Below are 25,532 nucleotides of genomic sequence, written 5' to 3' on the forward strand. Positions count from 1 at the left end.
TGTAAGAACAGCTAGAATTCTCCCTTCATGTTAGAGTAATTATTTACATATTATTGTGTGCACTTGCAATACTGTTTTGTAATTTCCATTTATGTGGTTACCTATATCTATAGAATATGATATTCTTGGTGTACAGACCAGTTCTTTTTATTTTCAAATTATTGGTATCCTGTTGCTCAGTCAAGTGTCTGGCACATGGGTAAAGAGTTAAACATGTGTTTGAAATGATTGATTGAAAGAATAAATAAATGATTGAAAGAATAAATAAATGAACAAATAGCAAATTGTATGACTGGTTTGCTTGTATACATAAAGACATGAAAATATGCTAATTGTGTATATATTATAGAATAAACTCTAAATGTTAGAGAATAATCATCTTTAAATATAAATACACATTGATAAATTACATCAAATTAATTGTGAATTTCTCTAAGGTTACTAATTCTTCAATTATAAGAAATTGAATTGAAATACTGAAACATAACCTATAAAATGGAACTGAAACATATGCATATTGATGCCATTCAGAAAAAACAATCGGGATCTCATTAGGATCCCCCATGTAATGTATTTCTAAAAATAATCAACCTTTTTTTTATACTTACTGAAAGTTTTAATTATATATTGCTTTCTGATTACTTTGTTATGCAAATAATTAAAGAATCAGACAAGACACCAATGCTGAATAAGTATCTGGTGAGCTGAATGGCAATTTAAATTGAAAACAGAAATGAAATGGAAAGAGTTGACAGGAAACTTTCAGCATCTTCCTTCACAGTCAACACATAAAGCATTAGTTTGTTTTCTGGTAAATCAATTTAACTTCACATTTCTTTCTTGAAGAATAAGACCCCCAACACACAAAGGTTGGAGAGGGAGAGAGATACTAAATAGAGGGTTAAATAAAGATTTGTTATTAATATATAGCTATTTTTTTGTATTCCAGTTTAGTCATCTTATAATATACACAGTACAGAGAAACAGTAATCAAATGTAAAGGTTAAAATTCTCTCCACAGTTCACTTACTAACTGTGGTTCCTTGAAATCTTAGGTAAAATTCTATCCCATCTATGTATTTTAAATGCTGATACAGTCTGGCTAACTGCTAGGAATTAAAAGATGTATGAAATTCAAAAAATATTGGGAAATCCCTTTTCCATCAACATTTACTTGTTGCTATCAGGTTTAGTAAAGTCAGAGACTCTTACCTAAAGACAATAAATGAATGCCCTTTATTAATTATTATTCTGTGTCATGAATATTTTTTCACATTCTACTTTATTTATCCTATGCAATCAGAAAGGGCAAAGATATAGTAATTCTAGAACCATAATTAGATGAATATGTATTAATGTAAGCTACTGTAAAATTTACACCATGTAAAAGGATTTTTCATAGTTTGTCTTCCAGAGAACTGCACACTGCTGGATACATTTTATTGAAATTATATATTTACATGCTCTCAATTGCTAAATTACCTATGAATCACTTATTATTAAAATAACTGAAAATATTTAGACACATTGTTAAACATAGCTAAGTCCAAAAAGAAAACTTCTGAGAAATATTGACATTGAGTTTCTTCTTCAATATTTATCTTAAAATATCCATTAGCATGTGATTATCATGATTTTAATATTTTGGAATCTCCATCTAATCTATAATCATGCTACTTTTAAATTATACTGTCAGTAAAGTGTCTCCTATATATAAAACTGTATCTAGATGGCAAATTTAATTATAGGATATATTTAATAAATGTATGTGTTTCACTGAGGAGGCAATCAATATGGAAAAAACTTAGATATCAATAATTTAGACAGACAAAAACATTTTTATTTTAATATTAAAGCAGTATATGCAATTATTAACAATATCTACCTTAAACAGATATATAAGGATATTCTGGTTTAATTCCAAATGTAGTGTCCACATTTCATGTCTCAGTACCATGACATAACAAAGGTCCAGAGAGTATAATCAGAGAATTAGAGATGGGAATGGGGGTAGCCATGGTATCATCCAAGATATTTCTATGTTTTCTAATAAATATCATCTAATCTGGACATTATTTTCCACCTAGATTCTGGGCCTTTAGGATGTATTCATGACAACTGAAAAGTTGGAATCTTCTTAACTAGAGCAAATGTCTGCTGGATTTTTTTTTTTTTTTTTGTAAGTCTGGGAAAACAAAGTTTTAAAATTATCTATTAGGGGCTCCTTTAGTGGGAGATAGAGAGAGAAAAGTCTCACAACCATACATCATCTTAGACATTATTTATAAAACAACACCTGTTTAAGGTTCCTTTAGGCAATGGGGTTGGTTGTGTAGGTATGAATATTCTAAAAGATTAGATTTTAAGGAATCAGCCCTTAAGTGGTGTTCTGAGAGTCTAGCACTGTGTGTTCTGTGAAGAATTATAAATAGCTAAGCCCCAACTTTTACCTACAACATTTACTCATTGTTTTTATCCTCTAGTCATGATTATTAACTGCAATTCAGAAAGCTGATGCCCCTGCCCATTATAAATAGAAGAATTATAAACTTAAAGGTCAAAAACTACTTAGGATTATCTAGATCAGTGTTTGGAAGCTTTGTTTTGTTTTGTTTAAGTACACTTAGTTAGGTGTTTTATTAAATAAATAAAGGGACTAAGAACCTAAGAACATCCACATAGAACTATGCAGTTATATACTTGTAACATGTTAACTACATCTAGTAACATGTTAAACTATAAAATGTCTAGGTTTGGGGACCAGACATTTAATTATGTAAGGCTCCTTCCCTCTGATACAAAGTTTGAAAACCTATGATCAGATCAAATTATCTCATCAATATTTGAATGTATTCTGCAGAATGCATATCTAAAACATATCTTTGCAGGAGGAAAAGCTTGAATTATATTATGAAAGATAGTTGATATGTGGAAGAGTGAAAGAAAGAGAAACGATTTTAAGAGAAAAAGCTGAAAATGAATGATTGAAACATCACCCCTAATCTCCAGGAAGGCTTCCTGAGTGAGCAACCCAGAATCCTCAGAGAAAGATGAAAGAATGGGAAACGTGTCTTCACTAGTTGGAGGCAAGAACTGAAAAATATTCTTCACATATTCCAATATCCTCCCTGCATCACGGGAAGGCTGCTTCTAGTAACACAAAAAACTAGACTTAAGCTTAAGCTAGATTGTTTTTCAAACTGTGCTTACTCTAGTTCCCCTTCAGATAAACATAAAAAATCTTGAGAGGTCTCTCTTCCACCTTACCCTTGACAGCTGCAAATAATTGATTGAAAACTAAGTATCTTCAACAGCCAGGCAATTTTTCTAACAAACTTTACATTTTTTAACTTTGATTTTAGGTTGAGGGGTACATGTGTAGGTTTAATATATAAGTGTATTGCAAGTCAATGGTATTTGGTGTACAGAGTATTTACACTTTGAAGTTTAAAATTTTAAAATTTTCCAAATATAAAATTGTATTTAAGTTGAATATACCTTTTGAAATGGCCCTGTGTGATTAAATATACCTTTTGAAATGGCCCGGTGTGGTACCAGAGAATCACTGATACTTACACTGGCTGAGGGGGTGTAAGTTTTTCTCTCTTATCTCTCCCTAGATGCCTCTATGCTGATTCCTGCAATACTGGGCTAGATCTTTATAAAAAGTCAGTTTAGAGGAGTCTTAGGGAAGAATGCTGAGGTTAGTGGTGTAAGGGTGGTACCAAAATCTGTTCTATCTTAAAAAGCTGGTACCGGAAAAATTGCCTGGAGCAGCTCCTTGCCTAAGCAGCCAGTATAACAACTGGAAAGTCCTATATATCCATCTCAAACAACTGTAGAAAATCCAATTCTTTATGAAACTTTCCTGAATCACCATAAATGGATCAAAGACAGTTACTCATGTCTTTACAAACATTGAATAATAACTAAAAGTTCATCACAGGCAGATGCATAAAGAATGATGTATACATAAAAAATCAAGCACAGCTTTTCAGAAAATGCTTGTGTAGGTAAATTAGAACAATACACTTGTGAATAAGTGAAAAAAAATTAAACCACAAAACTTGGCATGATTTCTTTGTTCATTATCTGTTTTCAGTTTTGGTTTGTTTCTTCTGCATATTGTGTATATTTAAGAATACCAATTAAAGTCATGCTGTTTAAAGAATTGTAAAATATCTAAGCCCCAACTGTTAGCTACAGCATTTGCTCATTGTAAAGAAATTATGGACTTGCTCTTCTATCAAGGGACCAAATCAGAAGTTTGTCCTATTAGTCAATAAATCCTTACCAACTTATTTGTAATAGTTGAGGTACATTTCAAGGAAGATGATAAATGAATAATTTAGAAAAGCAGATTTTCTTAAATATACACAGTTTAAGAAGTTAAACACAATATTCATGAGTGACAATAAATTACTTAATTCCATATATACACAGTAAATAAACAATTACTTTTTCAACTTTGAAAGGCCTTTTCTGCTAATAAACTCAGAGCTCTACACATTTTCCTATTAAATCCAACATCATCCATTATCCTTGGAAGTTAAACAGATAGCAAATGATACTCATTCTTCAGAAAGAAAAGTCAAGGGCCAGTAAGATTTACTTATTTTTCCTAATTTATGAATATTAGATGACAAAATCAAGAGTAAAATTCATGACTCAAACAACTAAATTCAGGGTCTAAGGTCCTGAGTTTGTGAAGAATTAGAAAATATTACTTAAAATAAACCCATTCTACTAAAATTGTTTTAATTTTTTTTTTTTTTTTTTTTTTTTTTTTAGACAGAGTCTTGCTCTGTCTCCAGGTGCCAGGCTGGAGTGCAGTGGTGCAATCTCCACTCACTGCAACCTCTGCCTCCCAGGTTCAAGCAATTCTCCTGCCCCAGCCTCCCGAGTAGCTGGGACTACAGGTGTTTGTCATCACACCAAGCTAATTTCTGTATTTTAGTAGAGACAGGGTTTCACCATGTTGGCCAGGATGGTCTTGATCCCTTGACCTCGTGATCTGTCTGCCTCGGCCTCCCAAAGTGCTGGGAGTAAAGGCATGAGCCACCGAACCCAGCCAATTGTTTCAAATTTTAATTCAATTTATTTTAAATTCTGATTTAAAATAATTGTTATATATAAACACACACACACACACACACACACAATGTATATACAGTCATGAGTTGCTTAACAACAGGAATACATTCTTAGAAATGCATTGTTAGGTGATTTCATCATTATGTGAACAACATCGAGTGTACTTACCCAAACCTAAATGGTAAAGCCTATATATACCTAGGCTATATGTTATAGTCAATAGCTCCTAGGGTGCAAACCTGTATAGCATGTTACTTTACTGAATATGGTAGGCACTCAGAACACAATGGTAAGTATATGTGTATCTAAACATTTCTAAACAGGAAATACACAGTAAAAGTATGGTATAATCTTATGGGACCACTGTTGCATATGCAGTCCATCACTGACTACAACACTGTTAAGGCAGAAATGAATGTAATGATATCTATACTTATTAACTACACGCCCCCCACACACACACACACAATGTTTCAGGTAATAAAGACGTCTTGGAACTAAACATAAAACATTGATAATTCCTTAGGAACAATTTACTGTATCCCTCAAAGAACTATACGGTACTTGTAAATTGTTCTCCAACCCATTTTCCTTGAAATTAGTTGGTAACTTTTCCTTGCTTAATCATTTGATCTGGCCATGTGTTAAGAAGACGTTCCTTTATTTCCTTTCAGAATTTGGCTTAGGGATTACCTATGTGATGTTTAATTTTATATGTCAACTTGATTAGGCCATGGGTGCCCAGCCCTTTGATCAAACAATTTGGGTGTGTCTGTGAGAGTGTTATGGCATGATATTAGCACCTGAATCAGTAAACTAACAGATGGAGCAAAGCAGATTGTCCTCTCTCTGTAATGTGGGTGGGTTTCATCCAATCAGTTGAATGCTTGAATATAGAGAAAAGGCTGACCCTCCTAAGAAAAGGAAATTCCTCCCGTCTCAGTGCTTTCAAGGCTGGGTTTTGTTTTTCTTTTTTTCCTTCTTGCCTTTGGAGTCAAAATGAAATACTGAATATTCCTGTGCCTCAAATCTGCTGGTCTTCAGACTAGAATTATGCCACTGAGTGTCTACCTTGCCAACTACAGATCTTAGGACTTGTTAGCATCCATAATACCATAATCGTGTAAGCCAATTGCTTATAATAAATATCCACACCCTTCTCTCTCTCTTCTCTCTCTCTCTCTCTCTCTCTCTCTCTCTCCCACACACACACACACACACACACACACACACACACTCACCACCATGTGGTGTGTGTGTGTGTGTGTGTGTGTGTGTTTTCTATTTCTCTGGAGAACTTTGACTAATATAATATTTGATGAGAACTCAAGAACTTCTTAAAGGTTTCAGTGATCAAGGACAAAGATGTTTCTTCTGCTTTCATTTCAGTAAAAGAATGAAGATCCACTTATTCTTCATAAAATGCAAGCAACAGACTGCAAAATCATCTGGCCGCTTATTGCAGACCAAGTCAAGCCCATCCTCTTTCTTCAATTTCTTTCCAGTGGCTAGACACAGGAGTCTAAACCCTGTAACCTTAATATTAAAGCTCTGAAAAATCATGGCCTTATCTATGCCTCCACAGGGCTAGCCCATTATCTTTCCCAACAATTATTTTCTTAATTTATGCCTAAATTCCTTTTCTTGTGCTGAGTCTTCCACCAATGATACATTTACCCCTTCTTTCTATCACACAATGTTTTCAGGTCCTAACCAGAATCCTGTCTTCTAGAAAAACATAAGGCCATAATAATCTCCTTTAAACAACTATTGTACATATTTTCTGTACCATACAATTGGTACTTTAATATGTACCTATCTTTTCTCTTTAAGTGGATTACACACTCCTTAATGTTAAAAACTAGGTCTTATAATTCTGTTTTCCAAATGCCTGCCACATAATATGTGCTCACTTTAATACTGTTGAATGAATTGACACAGCAAAAACTTTGACACTGGGAAAAGGAACAAATAAGCAGATACATGAGAAGCTGATAGACCTACAGAATAAGGAAAAGAAAAGAGAAAAGATCAATAACCTATGAGATAATGTACTACGAAAGAAAAGGTAAAGGAAACAAACACATTTCTAGGAGAGCTACCAGAATTCTTTCTGAAATCGATTCAAAGCACAAAGAGTCAGAGGCTACACTGAAAAAAGCAGCAAACTTTGTTGAAAAAAAAAATCACTAGATTGGCCAACAGGGTCATCATGTTTTGGTATAAAATCTGACATTAATTGCAATTTAGAACAAGCTATTTAACTGCCTTTGGCAATTCACCTCTAAACTTAGAACTCTACACCTAGTGATCTCTGAATTCCCCTTTGGATCAGGTAATCTAGGATTCTATAGTTTTCATTTATCTTGAGAAAGTTCCCATTTCATTTCTTCTGGGGAAAGAGGGACCTGAATACACTAAAACTTATGATAAGCTGAATGTAGGAAGCTTCAGTAACTAAAAGGGAGGTAATAAAGGAAGGATTAAAAAAACAACATAAAATCGATCAAATAGCTATGAATATACCTGAATTTCAGAAGCAGAACATTTCTTTAATATTTGTTTTGTTTATTTGATCATGTTAGCTGAGCGATATTCTTATTGTGCTAGGTCAAGGACTTAGACTAAGACTGAGCTGAAGACAGAAATGAGAGCTAGAGGCAACATCTTCCAAATTCTTGCTTTAGTTCACTAATAGAAAAGTAGCTAATTGATTGAAAAGGAGGTTAAGAAGCATTAAAGATCATTTTGATTGGGAGAATATATGTCAATGTAAGAATGTAATTTATATCTTATTTAAAATAATCACTTATGCTAAAAGATGTGGATTAATACAAGCAAAAAGATCAATTTACAAAGCATTGAGATGTCTGGCAGTAAATTTTAAACAGACTGCATATCAAATGTCATTTAACTTCTCTCTTTTCCCAGTCTCTCTTCCACACCAGTGCTAATCACTCAGCACTCCCTTAGGCACCCAGTATTTTCTTTTGTATCTGAGCATCTCTGTCACAGACAGTATCGATCGATCCTAATAAACTCATCCTAACTCCGCAGTCTTGGAACTATATGTTCTCTCTTCCAGAATATACTTGTCTTAAAATAAGGCCAAGAAAGAGGGCAAATGCTTAACTGAAAATAAAGACTGATAGAATTATATGTATCAGTAGAAAAAAATAACTAAAAGATACAACCTTCCCAAACCCTTTCAGATCTTCACGAATGGCCCTGCTGTCTAGTGATCTTTCTACTAAATCCAGAAAAGACCCTTATTCAGTTTTTAGTTAAGAAAATAAAGAGTTTAAATTAATCTAGAGGCAGAAACCTAAGGACCAAATACTATATTTGAATGCTGCTATCTTTGGAGAGGATTCTTAAAGCCCAAATGTAAAAATAAAATTAAAAATAAAAAAAAAAAAATCCAGCAGACAAGTGTTTAGAATCTTTTCTAACTTCCCCACTCACCTTATCACAATTAGTTTTATCAGATTAGGTAACTGTCACTTGAAAATACGAAAATATAATATAGTTGGCTTCAAAAGTGTGACACGAGAGACAAGTAAGTCTTGCTTATTTGGCGATCAATGAGATGCGAAGGAAGCAGGTGTGCCTTAGAGGAACTGTGGGATGTGAGTGGGCCAGAGAGTAAAAATGGAATGACATCCCCCCTCACCTGCTATATGCTTTTAGTTTTTACAAATCTCAAGTTTAAAAACTTTTTTTCCAAAATTGCATACAATTAAAATTTGCAAGATTGTTATACAAAAATTTAGTTTCACATATTTGTAGAAATCTCGGGGGAATTGACAACTCTGAGTAGGCAATGCCACATGGCAAGAAACAGGTGGAGTGAATAATCTCATAGGTGACTGAGGCTTGACTTTCACCTTGGGACTGATTGTAATTCAATGTTCCTGATGTTAAACAATGATCTACCCTTTCTTCAGGGGCAGAAGGAACTTGATGCACTGAAGTATAATAATCTGAATATAAAAGTTGCAATAAGAAAAAAGGTCAGGATTTTAAAAACAATCTAAAATAGGTAAAATATCTATTACTCTATTGAAACGGCAGAAAGAGAACATTCCTTTATTGCCTCTGTGGTTTCTCTATTACAGACGAGCTTTCTTTATAAGAAAAAAATCAATAATCAAATTTTAAAAGAAAAGTCAAATTTTCTTTCAGTTACAGAACATAGAGAATTCACCATAAATACTTACCCCTCAACACACTGTATATGCTCAAATAATTTTAAATACCTTTTGTTTTTCAAATGAGAAAGATCTATAATTCCATTTATTAAATCAGCTCTTAAAAATATTTTACTATTGAAACTTGGTCCTAAACCTAGGTCCACAGTATATGATAAAGGTTTAAAGAAAGCTTATTTAACCTACATTAAATCTTGATAATGCATTAATGAGTCTTTTAAAGGGATAATTTTAATTCCCCAATCTTCAACCATAAAGACTGTATAGTGCTAATCTGCCTTGCCCTTTCAATTAAACTTGTTAAGGGCATTCTATTTATTCAGCACCCTGAAAGGGCCATTAAAATTCTTGTTCGGTAAGAGTTGTGTTCAGTGCTCTGTTGTTTTAAATTCCATTAAATCCAAATGGTCTTTATCGCCCCATGACCACTGTGACTTCAATCAGCCAATTTAATTACCTTACAAAATTGTCAACAGAAGCAGCAAAGAAAAACAGGAAACCCTATGACGTTATCAGATTGAAATCTTCCTCTTCGGTGTTTAATCTAGACTAGTCAATAATGATGATGTGCACCTACTTCTTTCCCTTTTGGGGGTTTCTGACCTTACTTTTCATGCTAAGATTTAGGGTATAAGATTCATCTGAAGCACTTCTAATACTTTGATAACTGGACTACAAATTGAAAGCCCTTTGAAGATAAAGCTTCACTACCCAAATGAAAAACAATCAACACTTAAATTTCAATACATCATACCATCCTACTGAAGAAAATCAAAGATCTCCTGCAAGCCCTAAGTATTATGCATACAGTAGATTAATAATTTCAGTATGTTACATTTTAAAGACAGTAAACTACTTTCTACTCTGATGTGCAAAAATGGGCATTGACAATTTCCAGGCAATAAATGTAATTTGGGCTACCACAACAAAGTCAAATCTTAAGAACTGAAGGACAAGGTGAAGTAATTTCTCTCACTTGAACGTTAATTTTTTACCACAAAAGAGCAAAGCATTTTCTTTATCAGAAATTATGATAACTAAATGTCATGAAAGATTATGTCATTGTTAACATAGACAACACCTTATGTAATGGTGAGCAAACTTGAAAAGGCTCTGATAATCAATGATACACCATCGTTTGATCTATGGTATTTTCCTTCTTCATGTGAGAGGAATTTACATTAACTTTCCTGTGCTGAGTAAATGTTGAAACAGTGTCATTTGAGAATTCAGAGAATGAACACATCGTAATGATCACTTGCATGAAACCAAAAAGCAAAACTTGTCTGAAGAAATGTCTACTGACATATAAACACTGTTCACTTCTGAAAGACAACCTCACAAAGCCTGAAAATGTGTTGAACTTAATGTGTCTGGGTAGAGGAAGAGTGTAATTTCTAGAAGACAAAAAGATCATTTTTCAAAGTCATTTTCTGAAATGATTGTGCCTCTGTTGATGGATCACACCAAGTTATTCTTTGAAACTTTAAGAGTAAGTGAGAACTTACGGGAAAAACTGATTTTTTAAAAAGTGTGGCCGTTGTGTTGGCGATTCTTGGAAAGATTTCTCTCTTGCATTATAGAGCTCAGCTAAGCAGGTGTTCGGGCTTTATCTGTTGCAGATAGTAGCCGCTATTACTCCCCCATCCCCGCCTCCCAGGAGTCAGTTTTCCTGCTTCCAGATGTAAGGCCACTCCTCCCTCCCGCCCACCTCACCTCTCAAAGGAAGAAAAACCTCTTTCAAAGAATTTGTAGAGTGGCGGCTTCTAAGCTCAAGTCAATTCACTCTCACTTTGCGATGCTGCAGTACATCTGCTACTAATTATTGTATCTCTGAGCAAATGAGATGCCCAGCAAAATAGCAGGATTTCCATAAAAACCCTTTCTGCTCTCTCTCTCTCACGTTGTAGATTTTATCCCACAACGTATGGGCGATCCCTTAAACTGGCTGTATTCACCTTCTGCGTGTGCGCAAGGAGGTGACTGCTGTCCCACGAACAGGTGGTCAGTGCGCAATGCCAAAGAGATCCCAGAGCGTCTGGGAGGGAAGACTTCTGCTGGGAAACCTTTAAGAGAGCAGTTCAACCGGCTTAAGAGAAAAGTTAGGTCGAAACATCAAAAGGGAAGACCCGGCCTACCATACGCTCAGCAATTCGAAAAAGAAACCTTGGAGATGCTATCCAGGAGTCTAAGTTTGGGTTGACGTCTTTGTTCCTGGCGTTCTAAATTCCAGTTTAGATAAAGACTTCGAATGATAATCTGCCTCGAAGACCGGAAGCAAGTGATCGCTTGGGGAGAGATTTCTTAAAGAAGATGCTTAAACACGAGAGAGCTCCGGAACTGTGAGCCCGAGACCAGCCCAGCACACAGCCACAGCTGGCTTCTGAGCTTCCTCGCACTTCCTTGGGGGCAGGGGTCAGCGCATGCCCAGAAGAGAAGCACCGGCTAAAATAACAAAAGAAAGGTTGATGTACCCCCACCCCGTTAGGCTGGGAGACCCTGGAGTTGCGGGTCACACCCCCGCGGACGGAAGAGTCCCGCCTTCACCCTATCTGTAGGCGGCCTAGGCTGGGACGCAGCTGCGGAGAAACAAAGGTGCCTCATTTACATAGGCTGGGAACCTCTCGCTCGACCTGAGGCAGGAAAACTGACTCTAAAATGTACCTTGCCCGCAGGGCGGGCACCCAAGAAAACCCAAGTTGACCCGGCACAGGATCAAAGGCGGGGTAACAGCCAAGACTCACTGCATGGGGCTCGCCCGCCTGCCTGGAGGTGACCCTTGGTTGACCCTCAGGTCACTGCTATAGAACCTCGGAGCTGCACCCTAGGGTCGGTTCTCTGGATCCCTTTTCTCAGAGATGTTTGCTGAGCGGCTGCAGAGGAGCAGGCCGGAGAGTGCAGTGGAGCCGGAGTCCGCTGGGCCTGGAGTTAAGGGAGAAACAGGACACAGGCGCTCCTGGGTGTAACTGCAAAGTTTTCTTGGGCACTAAAGAGACCTCACCGTGCCAAAGTTTGAGGCTTGTTTCAAGAGGGCGTATGTGCCTTCGCGGGCGCGCGCATGTGCGCGTGTGTCCGTGAGATTGTGTGTGTGTGTGTGAGAGAGAGAGAGAGAGTCTGTGTATGTGTTCGAGAGAGAGAGTGTGTGTGTGTGTGTGTCATACAAAGAGGGAGAGGGAAGCGAGGGGAAGAGGGTGGTGCACACTGAAGTGATGTTGGGGGAGGCTAGGGAGGAGGCAAGGGCTCAGCACTCTAAGCGGGGACTGCCCCTTGCCTTGAAGAAGGTGACTAGAGGACTCCGAGTCGAATCACAGTCCTAGTGGGAGCAAGAGGAAGAATAACACAGAGTCTCCACCGGCGGGGAAGGGGGGCTGGGGTGGCTGCCTGGGCGGGCTCCTCCGTTGCCATGGCACTGCAACGGAGGCGCCTGGAGGCTGCCGGCGCCCTGCACGCCAGGACTGAGGATGGAAGGGGCCCTGGATGCTTCCTCCCTAGCAGAGGCGGCTGGTCCCTCCAGCACTCAGGGCAGCTGCTCCATGTGCAACTCCAAACTCTTCCCTTCTAAGGCACAGGGCCAGGGATGAGGCATTGGCTCGACTTTTGAGCCAAAGTTGAAAATAACTATTTTCAAGAGTGGCTTATATGTGCTCAACCAACCATCCAATACACTCAGAACATGTTTACTCCAGAAGAAAATAAAACTCCCACCATTGCATCAAAATAGCCCCAACAGGGAAATGTTCCAGTAACAATGTACACAGTCCTCTTCCCCATAATTCAGGTCAGAAATCAGAGGAAATACATCTCCACGTGGAAGATGTTTGAAGTTAATGTAGAAAACAGCAGGTTATCTAGAAAGCTGGACTGTTGGTTTAGGGTACCAAGGGACTAGTGTGGAGATCTCTGCCTACTATCCCATTTCTTAAAGATATTCCTAGTAAGCTTTGGTCTAAGAAAGCGTGCTTGCATGTGTGTGTGTGTGTGTGTGAGAGAGAGAGAGAGAGAGAGAGAGAGAGAAAGAGAGAGAGAGAGAGACAGAGAGAGAGAGAGACAGAGAGAGACAGAGAGAGAGAGAGAGAGACAGAGAGAGCCCTTTTGGAAAGCTGCTACGCACTCTGCTACAGTTGCAAAGATTTATAATATGAAAACATGAAATAATCAACGAATGTAGCAATCTAATGATTCAGCAAATATTGGGCTGCAAGACCAGAGTGGCAATAATTAAATCCTTAGAGTATCGGTGGCAGTTTTCGGGCTCCAAGTCTTCGTTTTTCATCTAGTCAGCAAACACACTTAGTAATGCACACTCATTCACAAACACACATCAGAATTCCTCATGATTCCACATAACTAGGATAAAAAACTCGAAATATTGGGCAAACTACCATATTGTAGCACTTACCATATTTGAAGCCTAACTGCTGAAAACACATACACACACACAAACACACATGCACACACACACACATATGTGTTTCTGCACACACATTTCCAATGATATAGGGACCTGTTTAATCCTGTCCACAGAAACAATCATTTCCTGTGGATGCTTGTTGCTAAGAGCAACGTACTTAAGCACCATCTCAAGGCATGAAAAAAAAAAAAAAAAAAAAAAAAAGGAAAACTACTACAGTAGGAAGCCAGCCATAATCCAGTGTCTTTTTTGTCACCACCAGCCTTTTTGACTGTGGGCATCTATGAGTTTGTGTTGTCAGGTGAGATTCCCTTTTTTAATGTATGTGAAAGCATCCCTACCTTGGTTCTACAAAGCCTACGAGAGATGGTGAATTTTATCATTGGGGGAAAAAGAAAAAAAAAAAAAAAAAAAAAAAACATGGAAAAACGGAAAGACAGGAGATGCTGTTGGCATGATAGAAAATGCAGGCAATTACTCTTCAGTTTAAATTTGACCGAGTGACTTCATGTGTCTGCTTTTATCTCAAAGACACATGCTCAGGATTACATGGTTTCCTGCACTCTTTGGTCTGAATCCACTTGAACTATCAGAGGAAGTGCCTACAATGGGAGCATTCATCCTGTTGGCTTTCTCCATTCTTCCTCTTATCTACTTTAGGGAACTTTCCCTGACTAGTTCTGCTCCTACTAAAACTCCTTTGGTCATTCAGAGCAGCTGATCTTCGTCCAGGCTTCATTTTCTCCAAGCAATCACTCTGACCCTCTGACCAGGGTTCCCACTGGAGTCTCACGTTTAGACTTTCCTTCAAGCTCCAAAGAAGCCCTGATTCTTAGAAAAGCAATACATTCCCATAAAAAAATGTAAATACTTACCGTCTTTCCTCTTGCCAGAGTGAAATAAAGATGCAGACTTAGTCACCCCTCCCCAAACAACTACTCTTCCCCACCGCCCGAGATACTATCCTTCATCATTAATTAGTCCATAATGCCTACAAAGCTGTGAGAGGGGGAATTAGCAGGTTAAAAACAAAAACAAACAAAAAGCCGTTCTAATTTTGACGCTATTTCGTTCTAGCTAAGTACCAACCTCCCTGTGTTAAGTAGAACCTCAAATCTTACATTTTTAAAAAGCTCTGCATCCCAGTAAGAGCAGCAAGGGATTGGAAAAGCGGTGAAAACAATCGAAAAGGCTCTCTAGCAAAAGAAATCAAAAGGGTTAGGACCTTTCATTTGCACGTGAGAACTGCCCTGGTTCCTGGCGGAAGCGGACGAGTACAACTCGGCAAAGAGTTACCGGGTATTAACTCACCCGCCCTGCAAGCTGAGAGGCGTGCAGCCCGGGCGCGCACTTTCGCGCTGACCGCGCACCCCTCCAGGCTCGTCGGGCTCCGGGGGAGACTGGCGGGAGTGGCGGCTGACAGTGCCTCCAGCGTCATCCCGTCTCCGCGGCAAGCTACCGTGGGGAGGTAATGCAGAGACCACTACCACATACTGGCACTCCCTTTACCCTCCCACGGCTAAAAATAAAAATAAAGAAGAGAATAAATGAAAGCACAGGAGTTATTTAAAAGCCCCAGGAGACGACAGAGCAGTGAGCAGATCGGAATCCACAGAGCCCACCGCCAGGCAGAGCGAACCCGCTTGTTTACATCCGGCTGCCTGGGAGCGGATACCAGGGAACAGAGAGGGATGGGGAATCTTACCGAATCTTAATACATGTGTGGTTCCTTGAGAATATCCAATCCACAGTAAACAGAGCAGGAGTTTAACTGTGCGCCTGAAGACTGGATTACTTAGAATCGGGAAAATAATCTTCATGGTGTTTCTGTGCCCACACGCGCGGCACTCACTTCCCCGATCTAGCGTTCAGCTCCCGGGTTCGGGCAGAAATGAGGATGCGTCGAGTGGTGACCGCAGACACGATCACGGCATGGTCACAGAGAGAGGAAGGAGTCTCCGCTTCCCAAACCCATTAGCAATCGCTGCATGTTCTTCACTCACTGCGCCAAGGAGCAACCTTCCACTGCAAGGAATGGTGGGACATCCATGTTAGTCGGAGAGCATCCGGGAGAAATCCAGCACGCACACCCACAATGTCCGGCCGCGCGAGCCTGAGGAAGCAGAGGAGGAGGAAAAATCAATAGGAAATCCAGCCTTGGTAACGGACGAGATGTCTACAGCGTGCCACAGTCCCAGCACAAAAGGCGCTTTGCTTGCAAGGGTTTTGCCAGGCCCTATTCTACTGCACTGCTGCACAGCTTCTGACGTGAAGCCAAGACTAAGTGAGAAAGATTGAGATAGCTGCTCTCCTCTTAAGGCTTCTGGCCAGTGAGCTCCCCAATATCTATTATGCAACCGATCTGACAGCCCGTCTTGAGTTGCAAGAAAGACGTCGGATTTATTTATGTGGAGAACATTGCTTTTATTTTCAATGAGTCTTTGCTGATAGAATGAGTAGTGTATGTAAGCAGACTTCTTCCAATCGATTGATGAATTTCAGTAAATTACTAGCTAAATCAGAGTCAGTTTGGGAATTGTGAAAAAGAAAGTGATCTAAGATAGAAGAATTTACTGCAAATCTAACTTGTGGTTAGGTCGAGTCTTATTTATACTTTTCTATTTGGAATGCAATTAGAGAGGTAAACTGACTCTTTAAAAACTTGACTGGGGTATTCCTTGATTGTTACCCAGAAGTAGGAGAAATTTCTTCAGTGAACTTTTATGGGGGAAATGTCAAATTAAAATGGAGAAATTACATTTTCTAACCATTTTTTTAAGCTCAAAGAAAATAATTGTGCACATGTAAAAACAATAATGTCTAAATTTGTGCAGCAAACTCGAAAGCCTTCAATAATTTATGCCTAAATTTCTTCACATTTTGGTTTTTTGAACATACTTTTTTCTAAAGAGAACATTCTTTTTTCTAAAGCTGTATAGGATCATAGCTTGAGCAACACTGAGCGTTATAACCTCCTCTAAAACTGTTTTGTCCTTTGCTAGCTTTCTGGTGAAAATATTTAGAGTCACCAGGTAGTGACTCTCTTGGCTTTCATTAACAGGAGTTTATTAGCAAGAAACAAAGTACAGGGATTTATTTCAACATAAAATACATTTTTATTATTAAAATAGATAATGCACGGTCTACTGATTAAAAATATACAATGTTAATATTTTACATTAAGTGAAACTAACAAGTATAATAAAAATATCTTTGTCAACATTTTTAAATGATTAAACATCACAAAAGGCAAACTGTCGGACCTATGTCTTATAATTAATCTCTTTTTCGGAACCAACTAACAGGGCATAGGTTAAATCTTACTAAAAAAAATATTCTATTTGAAGGCCAATTTTTATATATGGAGTAATATGAGTGATATGAATATGTGCCTTGTAAATTTCCCCCCAAACAGCAAGAAAACACTACAATATTTTCATTTCATTACAGTGATTTTTTTAAATTTAAATTTTCTTAAGATATTATAAAGTGTTGATTTCAAAAGAAATCTGCATTTTGCAATGGCATTAAGGGGCATTTTTTTAAAGATGGAGGCAATAACTGCAGTGTCAAAAATAAGTATCATGAATGGTTAGTTCTGCAGTCTAGCAGGCAATTCAATCAAATAATTCGAGTATTTGAGCACCTTAAAAGGAATACCTAGTGCTAAAACCAAGGGTATCTAGCGACTCCTTCAGTCCATGTTTAAAATATCTCTTATAAAACATGTACAGCCCTACATGTTCTGTCTTGTATTTGCTGTCTCATTTATTCCATTCTGTTTGTTCATTTTCTTTTTGATCCTAGCAGAGATAATAATGACTGCCAGGGGGAAAAATAATTCTTCACATTTTTATCTGCCAATATAACTGATATCTTCTGCCTGAAAATAGCATGTTTTATTGTGACTAATCAAAATACTGAAATTTCACAGTGTAGCTGGCATTTATTGGAACCTGAGAAAACAAAATGTACCATATCTGCTTGTTCATGTATTCTGTCAATATAATAACATTTTACATTATGCTTGCAACTTTTCTACTTGAAACTAGCATTGTAAACTATTTATTTTGGGGGAGTTATTTGGATATCTAGTTGGAAAAGTGAAAAATCAAACTTCCATATTCATGAAGTTCTTAATAAAACAGTTAAAAGATTGGAATTTTTTCTACTATTAATTGATCCCCAAAGAATCAATTTTGCACATATGCTAAATCAGATTCATTTACATCCATCAACTCAGTTGAAAGACTTTAACACATTAGACAGCAATTCCACCTGTCCAATTGAACTTCTGCAAGACTGGAGATGACCTTTCTTCAGGACCACGGACAGCGCTCTATGCATTGGTTTATTCTGGAGTAGTACGTTGAAAGGACAATGAATGGGTAATATGATATTTGAGTGACAATGTGCAAATTTTTACTACACAGAGTAAAGGAATTGGAATTATTGCATTGTTCACTCTATCAAGAGGATTATTTTATCAACTGTGTTATGTGTATTTTTCAGTGCAACTAATTGGGATTGCTTGATATATCTGAGATGCACTAACAGTCATCCTTTTTTTTTTTTTTTTGTAATAGGGCATACTATTTTTAAAAACCATTTACATTAATTGTAAGTTTGCTCATGAACACTAAACTACTTGTTTGTTGGTACAAAAAAAAATTGCCAGAAAGGCCACAATTCAGAATGCCGAATAACATACTGTCAATATTCAGTGGCTAAAAGCATTTTTAAAAATGTACTATTAGTTATCACTTTCAATTCCCCACCTCCAGATTTCCATCTGTTACAGGGGTAATTAGATTAATTCTTGTACTTTCTCATTAAACTCACTCACTTCCTAGGGAACAAAATTTGCTACATTTACCTCCTCTATATGAAAATAAAATAATTTGGTGGCATAGTTGATGCTTTAATGTGTGGCAATTTTGAAGTTATTACAAGTTTATCCCCAATACTGATACCACACATCATAGTTCTGAGGTTATATGAAGGATTAATAAAGTCCTTATACAGTATTTCACTGACGAGCTTTAACTCTTGTAAAAATTGTGTCAGTTCTGTAATTTGCTCCTCTCTTAAAGGAAAAAGAAAACGATAGCTATTGGGTGTTAGGCAATTATATACACTTAGTAATACTGATATATTTTATTCTATGGTCTCGTTTTTTTTCTCATTTTAACCATATGGCACTCTTTATTGCTAGGAGCCAAAGCTCTGTAGGTTCCAAGGTCAAAGCATAGATAACAAACTGCGAACACACACATACATGTACACACAGAGAGAAGCAGTGTTTAGAAGTAAACCTCAAAAAAAAAAAAAAAAAAAAAAAAAAAAAAAAAAAAAAAAAACTAACCGATAGAAGGCTGACATAAATACCAAACCTATGATAAATTGACAAAGAAGAAAATATATATCATGTTAATGCAAAGCTTCTTCCAACAATAACAAGAAAAACCACTAGCTTCATCTTTCACTATATTTTTATATTTGCCGATACTAATGACCTTTGGCACTTTTACTTGAGAAGCAATGATTCTTTGGCACTTTTACTTGAGAAGCAATTTTAGTTTCCTATTCTCCCAGGGAAAATGAATCTTATTCTAGTTAGCTGCCACCTGCTGGGGTATGAGGAAATGTGTAATAATCTTTATAGTACAACATTTTAAAAGACAATGCCTATACCTTTTGCTGGAAATGGCAAAAATATATCCCAGAACAACCTGAATTTCAAAGGTGTTTCAAAGGTTCTTCCATGCCATAGCTATATTTAATGTTTTCACATGGAATTTTTGCTACGTATTCCACTCGGCTTGTCATGGAAGTCCTGCTGTTATGTGACATTTGAGAGACCTCATCTTATAGTAACACCTAACCTATTATTCCATGCAAGTGGCCTGTTGCATTGCAACTTAGCTAAAATAAACAGCCTCTTTATACATGGCATTAAATGTCTCAGAGAATAATGTCAGGACTGACTCAGGTTTGAGTTGAAATCACACTGTTGCATACTTACAACTCACTCTTCTTAACTATGTATGCTGTGCTACCCCTTATGATTCTGAACACATTATCAGCTGGTCCACCAACATTCTGCTGCATTAATGATTAATGACATTTAGAGTTTTAATTAATTTTTAGATACTAAAAAGAAGTGTAGCTTAATTAAGAAACTGAAGTGGAATCGACTTACGTATCCCATAACTTTTTTTTTTCTTTTTTTGTAATTTCAGCCTGTGTGATCTTCAATGGATTTAAATAGGAGATAACAAACAGGTAAAACTTCCAAATATTGCTCATTTCTCTATCACCTTTCCCCTGTACATTTCACTTTTTTGTTGTTTGTTTGACTAAAAAGTTTTTAAGGCCACTGTAAGTTGACAGGTGGCCTTGGTGGTAACAGGAATAGGCTCTATAAAGTTATAAAGTAATGAACTAGGACAAATCAAGATTGAAATACAATTGCTTTTCTCCCAGCAACTAGACTGAGTAATTAAGACTTTAATGAACCAATCATCTCTTGTGGGGTGAAAATAATCATCAATCCATAAGATAATTTCTGATGATAGAATACTTACGGTATGGAGATGAAGAAATGATAGAAGATAATCAGTGCATTATCAAAAGGCTAGTAGTAGTAAGTTTTCTAATATTCCCCATTGCCTAAATGGGAAATCATTCTCTAAGGAGCCTCAGCTTGGTCGTGTTGTTTGGTAAAAAAAAAAAAAAAAAAAAAAAAAAAAAAAAAAAAAAAAAAAAAAAACCTCTATTTCCTTAAAGGTAAAAATATCAGAGGATGTGGTTCATTAAAAGTTCTTGAGGTTTATGATCCACCCTGGTGACACTGCCCACTCTTTACCCTAATGGGACGCCCTCCAAGTTTTTTTCCGAAGCTCTTAATATGGTTACCGGTTAAAATAAATGTACTTCCTCAGCGCAGAACTAAGGAGTAGGGTTAATGGAAGGATGGGTGGACAGAAGCAGGGATGGGGAGTTCGTCAGACCCGCAGGCAGACACACAGCTTCTTGCCATCTGTCTCCTTCTCTTCGCCTCGCCTGAGTCCCCGTAGCTGAGGCCACTTCCTGACACGTCCACTTATTAAATCATTTTGTGTGGAGAACACAGGCGACTGCAGCCAACAGAGCCACTTGCAAGCTTGACGGGAATTGGCTGAGACGAGCCCGACAAAGACACTCGCAGGGAATCCGTCCGGCGGGCGCCCCGAGCGCACCGAGGTCCGCAGCGCTGCTCTTCGCCTTCTTCCTTCTCTTCGGACGGGAAATGCCCCTCGCCCACCCGCAGTCCCTCCCGTCCCCGTGAAAACAAACACCTCAGGAAAGGAGCCCGGAGTGCAGCCCACCGCCAGGGAGTCCTTACCTGGCGCTGGGGGTGAGGTGGGCGGGGAGCGGGTGGGGTGGTCCTCGGGGAGGAGCGGCCGGAGGAGGTCGGGCGGAAAGTCCCCGGCTCCCAGACCGAGCAGAGCAGCCGCCTGCGCCGAGCGCGAGTGACGGCAGCGGCGAAGACGGTGACCGAGGAGCAGCGGCGGCGGCGGAGACAGACACGCCTCCTGGCGGGGGTTCCGCGCCTCTTGCTTTAAAGGAGCCGCGCTCCTTTCTCCGCGGCCCCCGCACGCTCCCGGCCGCCGCGGCCACTCGGGGGCACCTCCCACCCCTGGACCACAGGAGCTGGAGCAAGAGAATTCCTGGTGTCCCCAGACTTGGATGTTACGAAGCATCCGGCTGAACTTAGCTCCCTGAGCGCACACCCGCCCCCTGGGATGGGGAGACTAAGGCCGAGATGCTGTCTGGGAGTGAGTAAGGCAAAGCGCCGAGGAATTTGCCTGGCCTTGAGTGGTGACCACACATATAAGGAGCCCAAAAACATTCGGTTCTGGGTGATGGCTTTCATACCTCTCCAAAACCATAACAACGAAACTTCTCCACTGCCAGGGCTTGGAGGGCAGCTGGTAGTCTCCAAAGTGTACCTCTTAGTCCAACTACGGCTATTTCCCTTTGGGGTTTGCAGGAAAGATCTTGATCTGCTCACCTCCCACCCCGACCTCCAGCGCACACAGCAAAAGCGCTCTGGTAGCGCTGCTGTCGGTATTCCCTCAGACGATGGGAGTCACAGTGCCCTGCTCCCTGCCACCACTGCTGAGAACCGATGCTTGGAAACGGACTTTTCCTGAATGTCAGGAGGTTGGTGAGGGCTGTCTCTGTGTACGTCTGGCGCCTTAAATAGTAGACCCTTGCTTACTCCCGCCCAAGTACTGGAACTCTCAACCTAAGCAAATTTTAAAAAGAAGTTGGATTCGAGATCTAGTGGGCACCGAACCTGAGGCCGCAGACTCAAAGGTTGGAAAGAGGAGTCTGGGGAGCAGCCCTGGTTTGGCGGCCACCTGTCCAAGTTCTCTGGTGCGGGGAGGCTTTATTTTAAAGGCCAGAGATGAGAAGGGCCACGTGAGTCCCAGAATCTTCCCGCAGCTTGGCTTCCAGGGAGGGGCTGGCGGCGGTGAGCGCACCAGGCTCTCCCCGCTTCTCGGTGGAAACGATTAGCTTCTGCAAACAATCCCTGAGTTCCGCTCCTCTGGGTCGGAAAAGTCAACATCTATTCAATACCGTTGCTATTTTATCCTCAGCCCTACAATATTAACTGGAGCTGAGTCTTAGCGGTTTCCCCCAGAGGAAGTTGGCGAGCTGCGATTCGCGAGGAGATTTAAGTGAGGCTGAGCGGGAACAGGCCAGGCGCACTGGGCTCAAGAGACCGTTTCAAGAGGGGCTGTATAAAGAAGGGCCAGGTGGGATTCCACGGCTCTGCAGTCCTCAAGCAGCCCCGATCCCTGGTGGCTCTCCACTATCTAATTCCGAAGTCCCGGAAGTAGAGAGGCTAATTCTCTGGAAGTAGACCACTGGTCTGAGCTGGACTCCACAATTTGCGCTTTTGCTGCCTCCTTCACTGCAGTCCTAGTAGGGTTAAGCCCTCGCTGGACCCTGGCGCAGCAGGGCCATGTTCCACAACCTGAGGCTAGCGCCTGGCTCTGACTAGCTCTGAAACACAGAAATTCAGTCCTGCCAAAACCGCCAGTCTTTCCTTCTTGGTCACCACCCAGGGCTCTCTGTGCCCTGGTCTTCCAACATGCCTACTGAGCATTCTTGGAGGAGGTGGGGGGGGCGGTTGCGGGAGGGGGCTCAGGACGTAGGTTAAGGAGAGATGAGTTAGTGGCAAGGGAGAGCCCCTTAGTCATTTAAAGATCCCAGGAGGGTGGGGGATGGCTGGGAGGCTCCCGTAATTAAGTCAACAGCAGCCTTGTTCTACCGAGTAAATAAATAGTCAATGACTCTATTGTGCATCCTGGAGCGGGCAGCACAGACGCGTGACCGGCTCTGGGCGCCTGGGCTCCAGCTGCTGTGACCTGAAGCCTAATGGGCCCTCGAGGCACAACCAAGTTTGGGCCAGGCTCCGAAAAAATGCCCCATTCAGTCCCGTTCCCCAGTGAGAGTAATGAAGACAACTTGTCCACTGGCTAAAGATTCTCTCCTTGTTAAGATTACATCCACCCACTTCCAAGGAGAAAGGAGTGAAAAACCAGCACGAGCAGATTCCAGTGGAAATCCCTGAGTGAAAGCACCCAGCTTTTTTTGTGATAACTCTGAGAATGCAGAACAGAGTATGTCTAATTTGACATTAAGTGTTTATCAGAGTCTGGCATGCAGTAGGCGCTGGATGAAAGAACGGTACTGAGATAGACCTTCCACTCTCCACACTGTTGCCCCCAGGCCCACGTTGTACTTGGGAAAGGAGGCTAACAACTTCCTGTTAGTGCTGTGTATGATCTGAGAGCCTAGTCTTGAATCTCTTTTTTGAAGCAAACAGGACACACTTGTAAAGAGAGAACAAGTCCTAACAACAGCATAAGAGAAAAGGAGAGAGAGTTGGCAGAGTAAAACAAATCAGAATTATGTGTGCTGTGACAAATTCATTTGCTCAATAGCAACATATTATCTAGATTCCAAAGAGAAAAACAGACTAACAAAGGAGCATTTGACTCTACATATCTATTTAACCCTTCAAAAGTAATCCAATGCTATAAAGAAATATTTTTCATAATTTATTTTAGGATTTAGGAAGTTAAACATTTAAGGAATAAGATCTCAAGTCTCTTCTGGGGCAAATATGAAGCTTTTTCCTTTCCATTTCCAGTCACCCTTAAGGTTTAAGTCACTCCTAAAATTCAGGAGGTTGCTAAGTCCCTCAGCTACAATCTTATTCAGGAACCAACCTCCTTATTCTCTCTTGCCCAGCTCCCACCCTCTCTTTCTTCCCTCTCAAAGTGCTCTTAGAACATTAGCAGCTCAAGATTTCAACTTCTGAAGACATAGCAGAGACCAGTCTGAATTCAAGCTTACTACCAAGATGTGTTTGCTTGTTTTGGTCTGATGTTGTTGAACTGAATGTAAAATGAAAAGTATTATTTGGGATCATCTCATTCAACACCTTCATTTTGTAGATCATAAAAACCAAAGCGAGAGAAAAGGAGTGACATATTCAGGATACAGCAGAACTGAGACTGCCTTCTAGCTGTACAGAGTAGCATCACACTGTCTCTTGTAGTCTCTTTCAAAACTTAAACTCATATGAAGTCAGGACTTAAAGACACTTCAAGAATATCTACTCTAGTTCAGTTTTCACTTTGTCCTATCTGAAAACAAAATGTACACATGTGCAATTACCTCAAAATTTTGCAGGCAATATTGGGAGATGCACAGATGCCTTGAAGGCCATCATGGGCTGGTGAGGAGCCCCTATACCCCAGGCTGAGAACCACCAATCTAATCCAGCAATGTCATTTTAGAGGTGAGAAAATCTAGACCATGAGAACTTACTCAGAATCACAGAGTGGGTTAAAAATAGTTCTAGGACTAGAGATCAGGTGTCACGCTTCCCACCTATTCCTATTACCTCAGGTCATTTTAGCCATAATTGGGCATAAACATGCTGAAGACATTGATTAGTCAAGAAAGGATGAGACCTAGTAGAAGCAGAAGGGTTTACCTTGGAATAGGAGAAGGGTCAATAAACCCAAGTAATAAGAAGGGAAGCAGAGTATATAATACAGATGTCAATTAGTTTTTAAGTGTGGTGTTTAGAGTCTATTTTTCCTACATGAGCTTCAAAGCTCTATGCTGGGCTACCTTGCTCCATAGACACCTTCCTTACCACTGCCTTCCATGATCCTAACTCTCATGCAGATTCCTGTTTTGCTTGGTCTCACCTAAAGAATTTAGTAGTGAATTTTTCACTAAGGGAAGGTAAGGTAAGGGGAAGAATAGGAACAGAAAGAGGATACAAGGTCCCGTTGTTATCTGTGCTTTCTTCATGAAATAAAACTAAAATGCAAGTTGAGAGTCTAGTAGGGAGAAAGTATTAGAGAATGAAAGAGTATGAAGAAAGGAGTGGTATTTTTATCAGGAACATGGAAGTGTGAAAGGATAATCAAATGTGATTGGATACTTGTCCAACACTCAGGGCCATTCTACCTTGATGGCTTACAAATCTTTGAAAATTTCAAGGACTCTCATTCTTTCAACCAGTATAAATCTTAGGCTCTTGAGGTTACAATACTTTGCAGTGTCTTGCCTCATCTACCCCACCACTGCTACCTCTTCCCGTACAGATTCCCAAATCTCCATGTCCTACTTAACCCCTAGTTAATTATAACGTTGGTGCAAAAGTAATCACAGTTTTTAGCAAGTATTTATTGAGTTACCAACTATGTTCCAGGGAAATGAAGACATAACAATGAGAA

The 25,532-nt window shown here is 39.5% G+C and overlaps 1 protein-coding gene across 6 annotated transcripts in view; it reads right to left on the reverse strand.

The window, feature by feature from the left end:
- Nucleotides 1-21,231, reverse strand: part of GRIK2 (glutamate ionotropic receptor kainate type subunit 2) — a 721,121-nt gene extending 699,890 nt beyond the window's left edge. For 5 of the 6 annotated variants that reach the window (XM_010333764.3, XM_074397667.1, XM_074397668.1 and 2 more), the window contains exons 1-2: nucleotides 21,104-21,231; nucleotides 15,422-15,829 (exon numbers count right to left, since the gene is read on the reverse strand). In XM_010333764.3, coding sequence (XP_010332066.2) covers nucleotides 15,422-15,536 — 115 coding nt within the window. In that variant the 5' untranslated portion in view covers nucleotides 15,537-15,829; nucleotides 21,104-21,231. Of the gene's footprint in view, nucleotides 1-15,421; nucleotides 15,830-20,303; nucleotides 20,415-21,103 lie in introns of those variants that run through there. The other variant, XM_074397666.1, reaches the window with a different exon arrangement.
- Between the last annotated feature and the right edge of the window lie 4,301 nt (nucleotides 21,232-25,532).

This window comes from Saimiri boliviensis, chromosome 4 (genome assembly GCF_048565385.1).
Source record: "Saimiri boliviensis isolate mSaiBol1 chromosome 4, mSaiBol1.pri, whole genome shotgun sequence".
Lineage (NCBI taxonomy): Eukaryota > Metazoa > Chordata > Mammalia > Primates > Cebidae > Saimiri > Saimiri boliviensis.